The sequence below is a fragment of the Taudactylus pleione genome, unplaced genomic scaffold (genome assembly GCF_031769625.1).
Source record: "Taudactylus pleione unplaced genomic scaffold, aTauple2 ptg000471l, whole genome shotgun sequence".
Lineage (NCBI taxonomy): Eukaryota > Metazoa > Chordata > Amphibia > Anura > Myobatrachidae > Taudactylus > Taudactylus pleione.
The window spans coordinates 274,038-290,388 of NW_028284873.1; the positions used below are offsets into that span (position 1 = coordinate 274,038).

Below are 16,351 nucleotides of genomic sequence, written 5' to 3' on the forward strand. Positions count from 1 at the left end.
GAAGTCTCCCCTGGCTGTGCAGGGGGAGAAGCAATCACACTGATTACCCCCAGCCCCTGGATTTGCCCTTGGCTCAGGGGTACACTGAGCACCCCTATGGGCAAATACTTTATTTATATTTTTTGCCACGCCTCCTTACATTAGGCCACTCCCCCAAAATTACTGGGGCCCGGCATATATCTCTACAGCCCTTAATCTAGGGCCCAATTCAGTTATCCTTGCAGTGAGGATCAGGCCCGTCAAGAGCCGCGCTGGACCCCAGTAAAAAGGGGGCATGGCCTAATCGCTGGAGGCGTGGCCATGCCCCCTTAAGTAAAAAAAAATAAAAAGTTGTGCAGCACCGCAAAGCGGCACTGTGCGCTGGCGAGGGGGCGCAGTGAGCATAACCAGTAGGGGGCACGATCAGCTTGATCGCTCCCCCCACAGGCATAGGAAACTGCTGTGGCTGCTTCTTAGCAGCCGTGAGCAGTCTTCCAGTGCAGCCCAGCACACAGCAGCGTGTGCTGGGCTGCTGTGATGTAAGAGGGGGGTTGAGTGGTGCCAGGCCTCTCCAGCAAGCCCGGGTAATTTGTACCCGACCCCCCCCACCCTCTCGGCGCCCCTTGTGAGGATTAGCCACAATGCTGTGCCTGGGGCATTTCAAATGCAGCCCATGGCAGCACGCAGGCTGCACTTAACAGATTTCTGTTCTTCTCCTCCTGGTGCTCGAACAGATATCCATGTGAAGGCTTTCTGCTCTTAGCACAGCTGTCGCAGATTTGTTAATCTATAGCTCTGGGTACTTATCTTGGAATCTATGGGTTAATGTGGATTAGTCGCAGATTTACCGCGCGAGGAAAAGTGCTTGTAATTAAATAGCTTGTGCGGTAAAATAAATTAGGTTAATTCAATCCGGGCCCTAGTGTTAAAGTATGTAGTTAAATTGCTTTTGGTGACAAATATTTCAGTTGTGCTACTGCCATTATTTAACTAATGTAAAATACTTCAAGCTCACTATATTTGTTTTCTTTAATATCACCAATGCATATAAAAGAGATTGGAACAATGTCTATTTTAATTTCTCTAAGCCATCATTAATTAGAAGGACATACTGTATGAGGTTTATCATGATTCTCAGGATTTTTATTTCAAATGATCTAAATAACTGTGAACATGTTTGCTGTGTAAAGTCTTAAGATATTTTTACAATGACTGTTTTATCTTCAGGGCGCCTTATCTTAGCCCTTCTTCTGTTCCTGAGCCTTGATTTATGGTGCTCGTTCTGCACCATGATTGCAGTCATTAATGAGACAAAGGCTTGGCCTGCAGTAGATGGTAATGTGTACCAGAGTCCACTGAAATAGTAGTAATAGATCAAGTCTTTTTAAATGTGACCCTTCCTGAAGGTTGTAATTTAGTAGCATGGTTGTATGCAAATTGCAAACAATCCATTATAATCCTCTATTATAGCATTTTACTGGAGCTAATGATAATGTACCACATGATATATTATAGATGTGAGGTTTTGTACACAACATAACATTTTTGCACACTAACATTGAACAAATAACTTGGTCATCATTATGTGTATGAAAACATAATGCATAAAGAAAGATGGAAGGTGGGAGCAATGGCTGGTAATCACATTGTAAGTAACTATACTGTACTTCCCACTTGTAATTGATACAGTGCTTTACAGAATTAGATGGAAACGTCAATTTTACTTTACTTTACTACAACATCCACCTGACCCCAAATAAATATTAATATTAAATATGAGCTGCTGCTGGTTATTACTTTGCAGTACTGAGGTGTATAAGTTGTCCCAACATCATCTGCTAGTTGGTTGAGGAAAAATGTTGTGTAAGCATAATTTTATCTGCAGTTAACCCTTAATTCCTGTATGGTACAGTTATGCCTTATAAATATACATCATGTGTTTTTCCTATTGCAGTGACGTATTACCTTTCAGAAGAAGCTGCAGGAAATCTATACTCTGTGGACAACAAACAATAAGGTACTGTAAGAATTGAAAAGAATATCATCTACTCTCTCTGTGGGCAGGATGCATGACGCATTTTATATGGGATGCAATGGATCCTGCCACTCTTCGCATGCATGTCGGCGTTGGTTACGCCGGTATAAAAGAGACAGAGACCACCAATTTTGTGAGCCTGACAATTTCCCCTTTTCAGTCATGGCAACGAGCCAGACATAATTGCTTAGCAGATAATTCCAGGAACTATGGGGAGACAACTATGTAACTAGGGTCCTGCGCCCCCTACGTCTTTGAACCCCATAGCAATGGCACCCCTTGCACCCACTATAGCTACGCCCATATAAATAAACTCTGCAGCAACCAAATTACAATGAGAGGTAAACCAACTGATCTAACTTTAATACTTGATGGTGGAAACACCATATCCTAATGAAACCCAGATCCTATGAGTGATCACAGGTCTCTGCTCCCTAGAAGACAGCTCTTAAATACACTACTTGTCTTCACATAGCGGGGAAACCCAGTGCTGATACACTCTGTGAACACTGTGGCAGCATTTAAGCAGGTGGCAATCTTTAAGCATATGAGTACTTGTGTGTCATGTGCTTATATGTATAAATATAAATGTTGGAAGCGCCCAATACAGTGCCAAAATAAGCCTATTAGGATGCAGGACGTTGATGGACAATGTTAACTGGCTTGTACATCCATCAGGGAGATATGGTAAATCAATTGTCTACACAACTCTCGGGTATCGGATGGTCTCTCAGAGAAACTTTTATGATAGAACCTTAGGTACATAGGACGCACACCAATGTGCCAGTGTAGTGCAGTATATATAATATACAGAAACTCTTTTTCACTATATTATAAGCAAGAAGCCTGTCTGTCTGGCTGGCTTTTTGTACAGCCAGAATTTTGGACCTTGCTCCACAAAATTTGGCATGGTGGTGTAGTATGACCAGTACAGAAGCAGGAGGGGGATACCTGCGCACTGAGAATGGATTTGGTTTTGGTGAGCTGTGGTATAAAGAATAATAGCTGACTCTATTATGACACGGATAAATCAAATTAAATTGTATACTGCGCTCAGCTGTTTGTCCTGATAATTCGATATGTATAGTATATGGCAGGTTTATGTTAGAATACAGTACTGTAGTATTATGATATATAATAGTCAGGGCCACACACTATCACACAATCCCTAAAAATGGGGACACTCTTACATTACACAGGCTCTGGGGCTGGCTCCAGTGAAAATTGGCAGTCTGCCAAAAACCTGTATGAAAGCTACAAATGTATATTTTTAGTCTCACAGGCTGAGCAAACTTTGACTAATGCAAGTTCATATTAAATCCAGGTTTAGTCCTTTTTAAAGTGACCATATATATTAGTCAGCCCTCTGTGTTTGCATGCAATTACATAACTAGAACTTTTGGGGCCACATACCAAGATCTCAAAAGGCCCCCCTAAGGCAAGCAAAATACACATACATTTGCTCCCACAGAGAGCCCATTGATTTTATGCCACACAAAGCCCATGCAGGTTAATATGCCACATGGTAATGCCCCTTACACATTACACCATACAGTAATGCCTTTTATATATTATGCCATATAGTAGTAGTGCCCCATATAACACATTATTCCACACAATAGTAGTACCCTTTACACATTATGACACACAATAATGACCCTTACACATTATGCCCCCCCAGCAACTCCCCTCCCCGTGTCCCTCCAGCAGCCTCTTGCCTCCCCCAGTGTGCCATCAGCAGCCAGCAGGTGTGAATTTGGTGCTGGGGTAAAAATAGGGACACATAGTAATAGTGCCCCATGTAACACATTATTCCACACAATAGTAGAACCCTTTACACATTGACACATGGTAATGTCCCTTACACATTATTCCTCCAGATGAAGTCGGAGCAATAGATTTAAAAGGTAGGTACCATGAATCATGTTTTCTCTTCCTACATCTGGGGGACAATTCATTACACATGTGGATGTACAAAAGCTGTCTTTAGAGGAGGGCTCATCCACACTTATCTGAACTTAATACTTTACGTCCCAGAATATATGTTTGTCTTTATAATTTTAGATAAGTAATAAAACAAAACAAGAGTTTCTGTGTGGACTCCCCTCCCCCCTTCCTTTTGTTTCAATGCACTTATTTGACTGACTTGTCTTCAGTTTCTGGATTCCTGCACAAAATCACTAGATGTTACTGATAATTTGAATTCAAAATCCTTTATCTTTCATAAACCACTGTGATCTCAACTCTGAACTAAATATTGACATTAGTACTGGTACCTTAATGGAACTAGGCCCTAAGCGATTAACGTGAAACCAACTAAAGGTATATCCACCGTTAGAAATAGTATGAATTACTATTGACATAGCACTGGTACTTTAATTGAACTAAGCACTAATAGACTTAACGCCAATCTAAATATAAGGGTACACTCACCATTATAAATATTCAGAGTATCACTAACATCATGGCATCATTTTCTTTAAAAAACAAATTAGCTACTAGGAGAAAAATCCCTAATAGACTTAACGCCAATCTAAATATAAGGGTACACTAACCATTATAAATATTTAGAATATCACTAACATCATTGCATCATTTTCTTTAAAAAACAAATTAACTACTAGGAGAAAAATCCCTGATAACTTAGAAGATAACCTTCCGAGTGTTGACACGAGAGAAGCACCAGAAATCAATTGGGGGAAGATTTAAATAAACTTAGATCGTGCCTACAGACACGTGTAAGAGTATTTTGGGACATTACTACTCTGGAAAATTATTTCAAACATAAATTCACACCAAGAGGTCTGAGACCAAAATTATTCCCTACATTCAAACTGGCGACTGACAACCTTACAAGAGAATGGGAAAATACACTTTTGAAATGCTCCCAAGATGTAATGTCTATCCTAATTAAACACAATCAACTTATGTTAGATACTTGTGAGAAGGAAATTGAAGATCTGGGAAAAAGACTGGAGAATTGAGAGAGAGATTTCACATTTCAGAATATATTTGAAAAATATAATAAAGATTTTGAGACATATTAGCTGACCATCCTTGAAAGATAAAAGAGGAAATTCAGTTGTGACAATAAAGATTTCCAGGCAGGAAATATCTTTAGAAGGATCAATCCCGAGATAAGAAGACAACCATAAAGACAACAAGTCATCTGGTGGAGAAGAATTTCTAGACAACACTAATTCCAGCACAAATAGCCAAACCTACAACAACAACCCCTATAATGAAAACCTCTCTTTAAGACATGGAAGACGGGGAATAGCGAGATATCATCAAAGAGAAAGACAAGCTTGGGATCCTCAACCACCACCCCGTTACTTAACGAGGACTCGGAAAGGGATATGACTAAGAAAAACAGTCTTAAGATTATTACCTTATCCCAGAGAATATTAACAAAATGTGAAATTAATATTTTAGAAAGAGGTCTCTCATTTTCACCCACCAAATCTTTTGACTGCTTTATGTGGGAAAAAGACTTTAAGCTATTTGGATGTAAACTCCTCCTAAAAAATTTTTTGCCAATAAATCCAACTAATCAGAAGACATGGACCAACATTATAGGAGTAATTCATCTTTACCCGATCATATTTTTGATGAAGAAGAACTTCTAGCAATACAAGCACTGGAAGATTTGGCAGATGAAAACACTCTAGATGTACAACCATCCTCAAAGATTGCTCTGTAAAAAGAAATTGTATTTCTCTCCTCAAGAACATATATGCCCGGAGGTGTAGATATTTCAAGAACTGGTATCTCAAGATCTTGACATACTCCACACTCAGTTTCATTAGCATTCAGGTTTCCATGGATAACGCTCTTCTTTTTTGTCTAAGACCCTGAGAAATACCCAACAATGGCACAATGTTGTGATGAAACCCTCAGACAACGGGGGCAACATAGTGATTTGGCCTATCAAAATGTACATGGGGAGGCTTTATGTCAGCTCAATGATGAAAAATGTTATAAGAATATATTATTAAATCCAACAGATAATTGGAATCTCATCTTTAACAGAATATTGGACAAAGCTCTGAGAAAAGGAACTATTCTTAAACACGAATCTGAATATCTGAGGACCCCAAAATCCCAAAACACCGACATTTTATCTCCTCCCAAAGGTGTATAAAAACAGTGTGGAACCCCCAGGGAGACCGTTCGTGTTAGGGATAGGGGGGGATATCAGAAAAGACAGGTAGATTTATTGATCTTCATCTACGTCAGCACGTATTAGGCTTACCCTCCTAAATCCAAGACACAGTGGATATCTTTCACAAACTCCATGACATCAAATTAGAAGAACATCATCTGCTGGTGACTCTGGATGTGGAGTCATTATACACAAGCATTTACCACAATGTAGGGATTAATGCTGTAAGATACTCTCTCCAAATAGAGGGATGTATGGATTTTCATGAATTCTTACTAGAGCTTATAGAATTTATACTAACAAGGAACAACTTCACTTTTGGGAACTATCATTACTTACAGATAAGGGGGACAGCAATGGAGAAGCCTGCGCCCCACAAGGTATGCAGATCTCTTCTTGGGTTGGTGGGAGCGGGGGTGGTCTAGGGAGACAGCAATGATGCCTTTACCAAACACATTGTATTGTGGTGGAGATACATCGACGATATCCTCATGATATGGGAAGGAAACAAAGAACATTTATTGAGACATTAAATAAGAACATGATCAATCTCAAATTAACATACCATATCAGTCAAGAATAAGCTCCCTTCCTAAACCAAAACATCTATAAAGACAATACAGTACAAACAGAACTGTATCATAAAGAGACTGCCACAAACAGTTTATTGCACCAGACAAGTACGCACTTTCCAGCCACCATTGAGAACTTACCCAAAGGAACTGTTCTGACAAGAAAATCTTCGAGGACAAACGTAATGATCTAACTTTCAGATTGCTAAAAAGAGAATATAGTAAACGTGCCATTAAAAAAGCCAAGAAAGCAATATCAGACACTCCCAGAGAAGCTCTTATATTCACAGATAGATCCAGAAAGAGAGAAAACAACAAGATAAGATTCATAGGAAATTTCTGCCGTGAATGGAGAGATATCCAGGACATTATACAAAAGCATTGGCATACCATTCTTTTGGATAATGACCTATCAAAAATCTTAAGTGATCGAGTATCCATGAGCTGGAGACGGACACACTAGTTAAGTCATTACACCAAAAACCCACGCAGACCAATCAAATTAACTGGGACTTTCCATGTGGCACTTGTAAAGCATGCCAATTCATCCATAAAACAGAGTATTGGACAGATATAGACAAAATTTACAGTTAAGGAATTTCATCAACTGAAATGCAGTAGGAGTGATATACTGCTTCACATGAAGTTGTGAAAATAAGTATGTGGGGATGACCACTCGTGCCTTAAAGCATTGGATTTTGGAACATGTAGGCTCCATAAGAAATGCGTCCACAAATCTGCAAAAATGTATGAAGTTAACAGCAGTAGCTCATCATTTTCACCAACAACATCAAGGTTTTAACAAAGATTTGAAGGTCTTTGCGCTAGAAACAGTCACTCTAGGAATATGGGGAGGAGATTTGACTCGAGAACTTTTGAGATGGGAAAGCTCTTGGACTTTCAAACTTGGAGCACTATCACCACATGGCTTAAATGAATATATAGATTATAATGCGTTAATTTAACAAAATCCATGGTACGGAGTGGATACATCCCATTCTTACCACAATATGGAACCATTACGTATACAGAAGGCACTCAAATTGTATGACGGTGGCTGCGAAAAAAAATTATTATGAAGATCCTATACCGAAATTCCACCTAGGACATAATCAGAGTTGGAATAATCTGAGGATTCCAAATTTAGTCACTGAACCACAGTGGTTCAGTGTAAACCTCACCCTTTACAAGCACCTGTGCAAAGTCATTAAGCTGATATCAGCGACCGCCATACTTTTGTGTGATTCCAAATTTAGTGTAATTTAAACAGAATCGAATCTCCATCACAATTATTAATCTACGATTAATCACATCAATTACTTCACACAACACAACCAGTCACCAAGTTTTATAGTGTATTTTACACTGATGTTAGAATCACATAATTTTCTTGTTTTTCAGATTCCTTAATGACAATGGTCCATTCGTATAATAATTATCCATATAGAATGACATTCTATCACTTTGATATTATCACTTATTATGATACCAGGATAAACACTGTTAACACACTTCACAATTTAGTAGGATTTTTTTGTCTCTTCAGATTAACTTTAAGATCTATTGCGACATTTCATTATTCCTATAGATCCGATATTTTTATCACCTTACTGCACCACGTACACCTTCGATGCTAGAATCTATTATCATCATCTTAAGGATACTGCCTTTGAACCTCTATATACCCCTGCCTATATCTTCTAATATCCTGCCTATAAACCTCTAAGGATGATGCTAATTTGCGTATGCAGTCATACAGTAAATAAAGACTCCAGACCTAGAACCTGTGGTTCCAAAGCACAAAGTATTATTCAAGTAAAAGTACAGCAGTTACACGCTATGATCCTCATATAATCTTAGAGCAAAGAGATTATACAGACCCAAGTACAATTATACATACGCAGCGCTCTCTGGTCCAGATGTTAGACATCAGCAAGAAACCCCTCGTCAATCAGCATTCAGCACAAAGACTAGGAACCCAGGGTCAGAGCACACATATTTATACCCCCCAGAAATAAACAACACAATAGAGAAGTTTGTTGCTAATACCATTGGTCCTAAAGGAGAGGGCATATGTTACAAGGAATTTAACAGGTTGATTCAAATAGACACAACCCAGCCTCTAACAACTGGGGGTCTCTGGTTTCCTGCTTCATGCAACATCCTAACAGTTGTTCATATAATGTACATTTTGTTGCTTGAAGTCTCTGCGGTCCATAAGTTGAGAATGCATGATGCGATCTCCACACCGATGGTACCGGAATACTGTTGAGAGAGTACGCATCAGTACAATACCAATCATGGCTTACTTATCATGTATAAAACCTTAGTTACCAAATAATCTTTATTTCACAGCATTTATGCTAAATGAACAAACTTAAATCTTATACTTTAAAGCTTATTAAACCTTTTATGTGAATATGTAATGTGTGAGTATGCGGGGTGTGATGTAAAGATGCTAGTTAACTTGGGGCAGATGCGTGCGCATGGAGCTAATATTCAGAGTTTTCATACAGGGTCTTATGCATTCGCTAATATGCGACTAGTTAACAGCGCAATTGTGCGTATTAATGTGTGTATGAGAACACCAGCAGTGTGGAATGCTGAGCATTATAGTTCCACATGCCCCCCTCTCTCAGCAGCCCCCACCCTTCCCAGGCTCAAAAGTACAGTCCTTTGTTCTCCCAGGTTCTTGTGCGAATGCAAATTAGCACAGCTACAAGACCCAAACCTCAGATAACACTCTTGGCTTTGAAGGTATTTTATTGTAGGAAACCTGCTAATGTAAGGTGCTACAAACGACCCTCTTGCTGTATTCGAGCAGGGCCACCTGGAGTGAGAGCAGACGTTATGTCCATGAAGCTTGTCTACACAGGCTAGTTGTCACGTGGCCATTTGCTCTGTTTAGCTAATGCAATCCAATTTTGACATACTGTACAGCCATTTCTGAAATATATCCTTTAGGGGAATTATAATAATATACACTTTATCCAGAGCACCCAAACTATGTAAAGTCATGAAATGGGCTTTTGATGAATCGCCGTAACTTATGGCGATGGTCACAGATGCAATCGCATGATGCTAATAGTAATATCGCCACATGTACTAAAGTGTGAGTTTATCTAAAATGGCGCTTAGGTGGCCATTCGCAAAATGGCGTCTTGCGATCTCATTTCCAAGATGGCGTCTTGCGGCCAGTCACAAGATGGTGTCACTGCGATTCAATTTTAAACTGATCTTGTCTCAGCCAATAATCCAGCTTCGACAATCTCCTCACCTCCGAATCAATATCCTGGCATGAGACCTGAATATATACATACCTCTACAGTGAGCTTCATAATATCATGCACATAATATTAGAGATCTTAATTAGGAAATACCCTTATTATGCTCATCTCACTTGTTTATAGCCTAGTTGATCTGTAAAAGCAACAAAAAGATGCCAGAGAGTTAATATCCCATATAGACTAGTCAATATAGAGAACTGTCCCTCTCATATAATAGTATGTAAGTTAGGTTATTGCCCTCAAAGTAAGCCAGCCCTGCTATTAAATAATATAAGATGTACCTCACATGACAGAACTTGCAAGTCACAGTACAACATATGAATATTGGCTACAGAGTGAACAAGACATATAGAGTAATTTGCACCATATGAGCAGAGAATGGACGGTAACTGTACAGCCATATGGTTTAATATGTCAGGTTATACATCTGCGGACATATCACTGTGGCAAGCAATCATAGTTGACAGTGACTAACATTGACTTTATTGGGAGTAGCACTGACCACTGGGGTCTTTCACTTAATAGAGAATATATATATGCTATAGCTAGGTGGGGTGGATAATAGACCAGAATAAATAGCACTGACCACTGGGATTTATTTTATAGAAGATTTATATGTTATACCTAGGTGGGGTGGATAACACAGCAGAATAAAAAGATATACATAATAATCACCGGATCATATATAAAGATAATTGGGATTAGAAATTTATAGTAGAAATTTGTTGCCACCTGGTAATAAGTACCGTGATACACACTTTTATCTTTATTATTACTTTTATCTTATTCATATATTTATTCTTATTATTTGTATAATTTATCTTATTATTCTATAGTTATTTATATCGTTCCTGTGGATGACTTGGGATTGGTAATAAAATGATCCAGTAAGGATTTTAATAGGAATAGTGATGTAACTTAAAAACGGTTTAAACAAAGCTTTCTTTTCTCTTTGCTTTGTTTGATATGTCGCTATGGTCACTAATGGGATCAGGATTGGCCGTTAGAACATGTGATCAGGAACCTTCATCTATGTATACATACTGAACACTTGAATACGATATACCAATTTAAACTTAGGGTATTTGACCGCTTGAGCAGACACATGATTGGGTGTGACCACACGGAATTAGGCATATAAGGTGAGAACCTTACTCTTACCTGAGGATATATGATGTGGTTGTCGAAGCCGGATAATTGGCTGAGACAGAATCGGTTTAAAATTAAGTCTGCACAATGCCATTTTGCGAAAGGCAATGAGACACCATTTTGCGACTGGTCGCCCAGCGCCATTTTAGCGAATCTCGCCCATGATAAGTACATACGGCAATGCTATTATTTAGCGTTGTGCGATTCCCACGAAATAGAAAGATGTTAAAAGTCCTCATCATATAAATACAGACAGTCACTAAAACATATAAAATGATCAACCCTGCAAAACATGTACCATGGTGTACTTCACAAACACGTAGTCGCACAACGCTAACTAGCGTCTTTTCTCAATACCCCAATACTTACACACTGCACACTTACATAAAAGGTTCCCTAGCATTAAAGTGTAATATTCAAGACCATGTTTGGTGTTGTTCCGATCCATTGTGTCTTTGCAGATTTCTGGTATCATCGGTGAGGAGATCGCAACATGTGTCTGCAAACTATGGACCATAGAGAGTTAAACATTAAAATGTACTCTGTAATGTAGCCAGCTTAGATTTATTCTGCAGCGGGAAAATGGACACAAAGGGCTGTTGGAGGCTGGATTGTGTCCACACGAACTGACCTATGAACTGTACTGTAACAGAAGAACCAGGAAAAAGAACCAATGGAATCATGCCAAACTGTTCTATTGTATTGCCTATCTCTGGTAGAGTATATATGAATGCTCTCTGAAACTGGATGCTAGTCTTCTTGCTTTGCCATTGACGGAGGTTTCTACTTTGATGCCGGGATCTGGGTCCAGAGTGCATGCGTATGTAACGACTGTACCTTGGGCCTGTATGATTTCTTTGCGCTAATTGTATTTAGATCACAGCGTGTAACTATCTGTTTTTATGTTGAATAATAACTTTTTGTGCTTTGGAACCACAATCAGTCTGAAAGCAATTATTTCTTGTGCGACTCATAACGCTAAACAGAGACAATTAATTTAAAGTGTATAGGTAGGTAGGAATCGATAGGTAGGAATCGATAGTTGGGGGCTCGCAGTGTGAAATCATGCTACCAGTCATACGGTCAGCGATCTCTCAGCAAAAGGATGGAGGCACCATAGCAGGAGAACGCATTGTGCCTTCGAAAATCTGCTATCACTTTGTTGTTGAGAGTCCACTACCAATTATTATGTGGCTCAAGAAGCGCTAATTAGAATCCAGGGACAAGGGAGGAAAAAGTTTGTTTTCCTTCGTTGATAGAATTTTATGTTAAAAAAGGGAAGTCGCACAATAGCGTAAGGGTAATAATACGTTTGGTGTAGTAGTCCCAGTATTGTGTATGCGACTAGTCGCACAATAGCGTATACGTATTTCCTGCATTGCTGCCATGTGTTTCAAACAAAGCCGTTGAGATTGCATTGTGATATTGTTAGATAGCATTGTTGTAAAATATCTTGATCAGTGTTGCCATAAGCTGGGAAAACGTGTATTTTTCTGTGCAGGAAAAGGGTGTGTAACAGTGAACATTTGTTGGTAGGGGTAACATGTTCCCTAGTTAAGGGTATCGTAGGATCCTTAAGTGCTAGGCGCCTGGTGTCGGCCTAGTGGCTCGGTAGTAGATACCGCAGTATATACACATAAGCAGGTGTAGTTGTTGTCGTTGTTGTAGTTTTGGCTCTCAGTGTGATTGCAGTATTCAGTGATCAGCTAGGGTTATTTGAGCATTGTAATTGAACCGCACAGTTGTGGAAAATTGTGATTGTGAACTGAGTAGAGGGTGGACGAAATCACTGAAAAGGGTAGGTGTTATTGGAATGCCTACATGCTAGCAGTTGAAAGGTAGTCAAAAAGGGATTAGGTGCGTGGAAGCAGCCTGGTTATTCTTCCATAGGTGTGTGGGCGCATCCTGTTAATATCGTCCACAGGTAAGTGGAAGTAGCCTTGACGTTCTCCCACCAGCCTAAATCTCTATTGAAAAGCTTAGGGTTCTCCCAGGATGGGAGCCAAGCAAACGGCAGAGATGTTAGATGATGTGCTGCTGTTGGAAGTGCCGCTTGGGTTGGCACGGCATATTATGCATACTAGGTACGGTGCTTATGCAACTAGGTACTGTGATGTATGGTTTAAAATGACGATGAAGAGTGTTATACTGTTTCCCAGTATTGGCAGCTTTGATAAGGAACTTTGTCCAAGATAGCATCTGCAGGGTGCGCTCTCGAATGAAAAAGATAAACTATAACGAGTGTTTAAAGTTGTGGCAGTATGAGGGGTGCACGTGATGCAGACTAGAGTCACGGGCACAATACAGGAGAGTGCACACGTGGCGCTGAACTGTGGTGCATGCGATCCTCAGAATAGCGTGCACACATGGCAAGGTAGTGTTGTGGAAGGTATTGCCAGTGGTTCACACGCACCACCACCGCCCTATAGGTACCTCTTCATCCTGTCAGTACCTATTCTTTTTTACTTACAGGGGTGTAGAATACACATGGGCACGATTGCCCCAGGGTTTCCTAGACAGCCCCAGTATCTTCTCCCAGGCCTTACATGACTGTTTACAATCTTTTCAACCTGCCAATGGATCTGTTCTAATACAATATGTGGACAATTTATTGTTATGTTCTGATTCATTTATGTTATGTTTAAATGATACTAAACTTTTATTGCTTCATCTCTCGCAAACAGGACACAAGGTTGCTAAGGACAAACTACAGCCATGCCAGTCCAGGGTTAGATACTTGGGACATTGCCTAACCCAGGGGTTACGACATCTGACAAATGACAGAATCCAAGCCATACAAACCATGACACTGCCGCAGTATCAACAGCAAATTCGTACCTTCTTGGGAATGTGTGGATACTGCAGAATGTGGATCCCAGGTTTTTCTATTTTGGCCTTGCCATTACAGGACTTAGGGCTCTAGTTATTAACATTATTTTGACTAAAATAAAGTGAAAAATTGTGTTTTCACACCCTTTTCACATTATTTTAGTATCACCTATAGTTATTACAGGGCAATTGGAGTAGACTTCATAAAATTCTACTCCAACCCCTAAGTATTACTTAGTTTTAGTAATCAGATCGCATTTCCCATAATTGTAATGGGAAATGTGATCTGGCCAAAGTCACTAAAAATAAATTGTGAAAAAACACCGGGGAAAGCCCTGTGATAATAATGCCATCTGGAGGTGGCGTTATCCAGGGTCTCCCCCAGTTACCAGCCTCCTACTTTGCTTTGACAGGGAGAGCAGAGCTGGGAGTCGGTCCCAGTAATCAGCAGTGTGGTCTAAACAGACCGAAAGCTGATCACTGCAAAAAAAAATAGTAAAAAAAAAAATTTACTTACCTAACTCCATGGACCGATGATCAGGGCTCTGGGTGATGTCCTCCCTCTGGTCAGCTGGTCTCCCATGCTGCACTGCTTCCCGGTCATCAGGTGATCGGGTCCCAGTGCAGTATGGCAGATCACCTGACTGGAGGCATGGAGGACATCACCGGAGACCCGGATCATGCAGGTAAATGTAAATAAAGGGGAGGGGTTGCGGGGGGGTCCGCGATCGTGGGGGGCAAGATTAGCACCAAGGGGCATGGCTTAGTGCCGGGGGGTAGCAGCGGCGGCTGGTCGGCGCATTCGCGAGCACTTTGTCACAGTATTTTTTCCGAAAATACCGTGACTAGTCTGCGAATGGGATTCGCAGGGACAGAGCTTTATTGCAAGCTCTGTCCCTGCAAGGGATTTGTTGTAAATCCCTGTGATATTGCCTGAATTTGAAATGCGAATTCAGTCATTAATATCACACTACAATCTGCATTCAATATGTGGATTGTAGTAAATAGAGCCCTTAGTCTCTTCCTCAAAGCCCGATCGTGTCATACACATAGAGGAATCAGAGCAGGCTTTCCTTAATTTTAAGGATAGTCTGACAAGAGCACCTGCATTGGGAATACCTGATTATGAAAATCCTTTTGATTTGTAATGTATGGAAGCTGATGGTTGTGCAGCAGGTGTCCTCACACAAAAACATGGTGATGCCAGTAGGCCCATAGCATACTAGAGTGCACAATTGGACACTGTGGCAAGATCACTCCCAACGTGTTTAAGAAGTGTAGCAGCAACTGCTCTATTGGTCAGTAAGAGTGAGGATGTGGTACTAGGCCATGATATGATTGTCTATACTCCCCATGCTGTATCTGCTTTGCTAAACTCTGCCCAAACCAGACATGTCTTTACCATATGTGCAACATGATGCACAAAGGGTGGAGAGAGGTGAGCCGCTGGCTAAAGGTGAGTTCTGCAGGTATATTGATGCACATGATTGTATGGAATATCTGAATCAAATCTTTACTGCAAGACCTGACATACAGGATACACCTTTAGAAAATGTAGATGTGACATTTTACATGGATGGTAGTTGTCATAGACAAACTGACACCGGAGAGTTATGTACAGGTTATGCTGTGGTAAATGACGAGGACGTTATAGAAGCCGAACCTTTAGGCCCATCACACTCGGCCCAAGTGGCGGAACTGGTGGCATTAAGGAGAGCGTGTGAGTTAGCAAAAGTTAAATCTGCTAATATCTACACACACTCTAGGTACTCCTTCGGGGTGGTTCATGATTTCGGCGCTCTATGGCATCTGAGAAAATTTATGACAGCAGCAGGCACACCAATTCTAGACATATAAAAGGAGTACTCACAGCAATCCAATTGCCTAAGGCAGTGGCGGTACTTAAGTGTAAAGCCCATACATGTGAGGATGATCCGGTGTCACTGGGCAACAACAGGGCAGATGAAGATGCAAAATGGGCAGCAGGGTTAAAAATGAATGAACCAACTGAACAAATGAGGACTTTTCAAACAATTGATATGCTGAAATTTATTGAGATGCAAAATTTGTTTTCCATTCAGGAAAAGGCAGTCTGGAAGTCCAAGGGATGTGTGCAAGAGTCCTCTGGACGCTGGAGAGATGGACAAGGAAAGCCAGTGGCTCCCAAGGCGTACTACCCAAGCCTGGCTGAGGCAGCGCACGGTCTGACTCACCTGGGAAACTAAGGTACATGCAAATTGGTGAGAGCATACTGGTGCTCACCGGGTTTTTCTTCTCAAGCGGAGAAGAGAGCAATGTCCTGTCTGACCTGCTTGAGGAAAAACATTGGGAAAAC

General features: G+C 40.5%; 1 protein-coding gene across 1 annotated transcript in view; it reads left to right on the forward strand.

The window, feature by feature from the left end:
- Positions 1-16,351, forward strand: part of MTHFD2L (methylenetetrahydrofolate dehydrogenase (NADP+ dependent) 2 like) — a 277,906-nt gene that overhangs the window by 11,358 nt on the left and 250,197 nt on the right. The window contains exon 2 of the mRNA XM_088448876.1: positions 1,934-1,996. Coding sequence (XP_088305002.1) covers positions 1,934-1,996 — 63 coding nt within the window. The remainder of the gene's footprint in view (positions 1-1,933; positions 1,997-16,351) is intronic.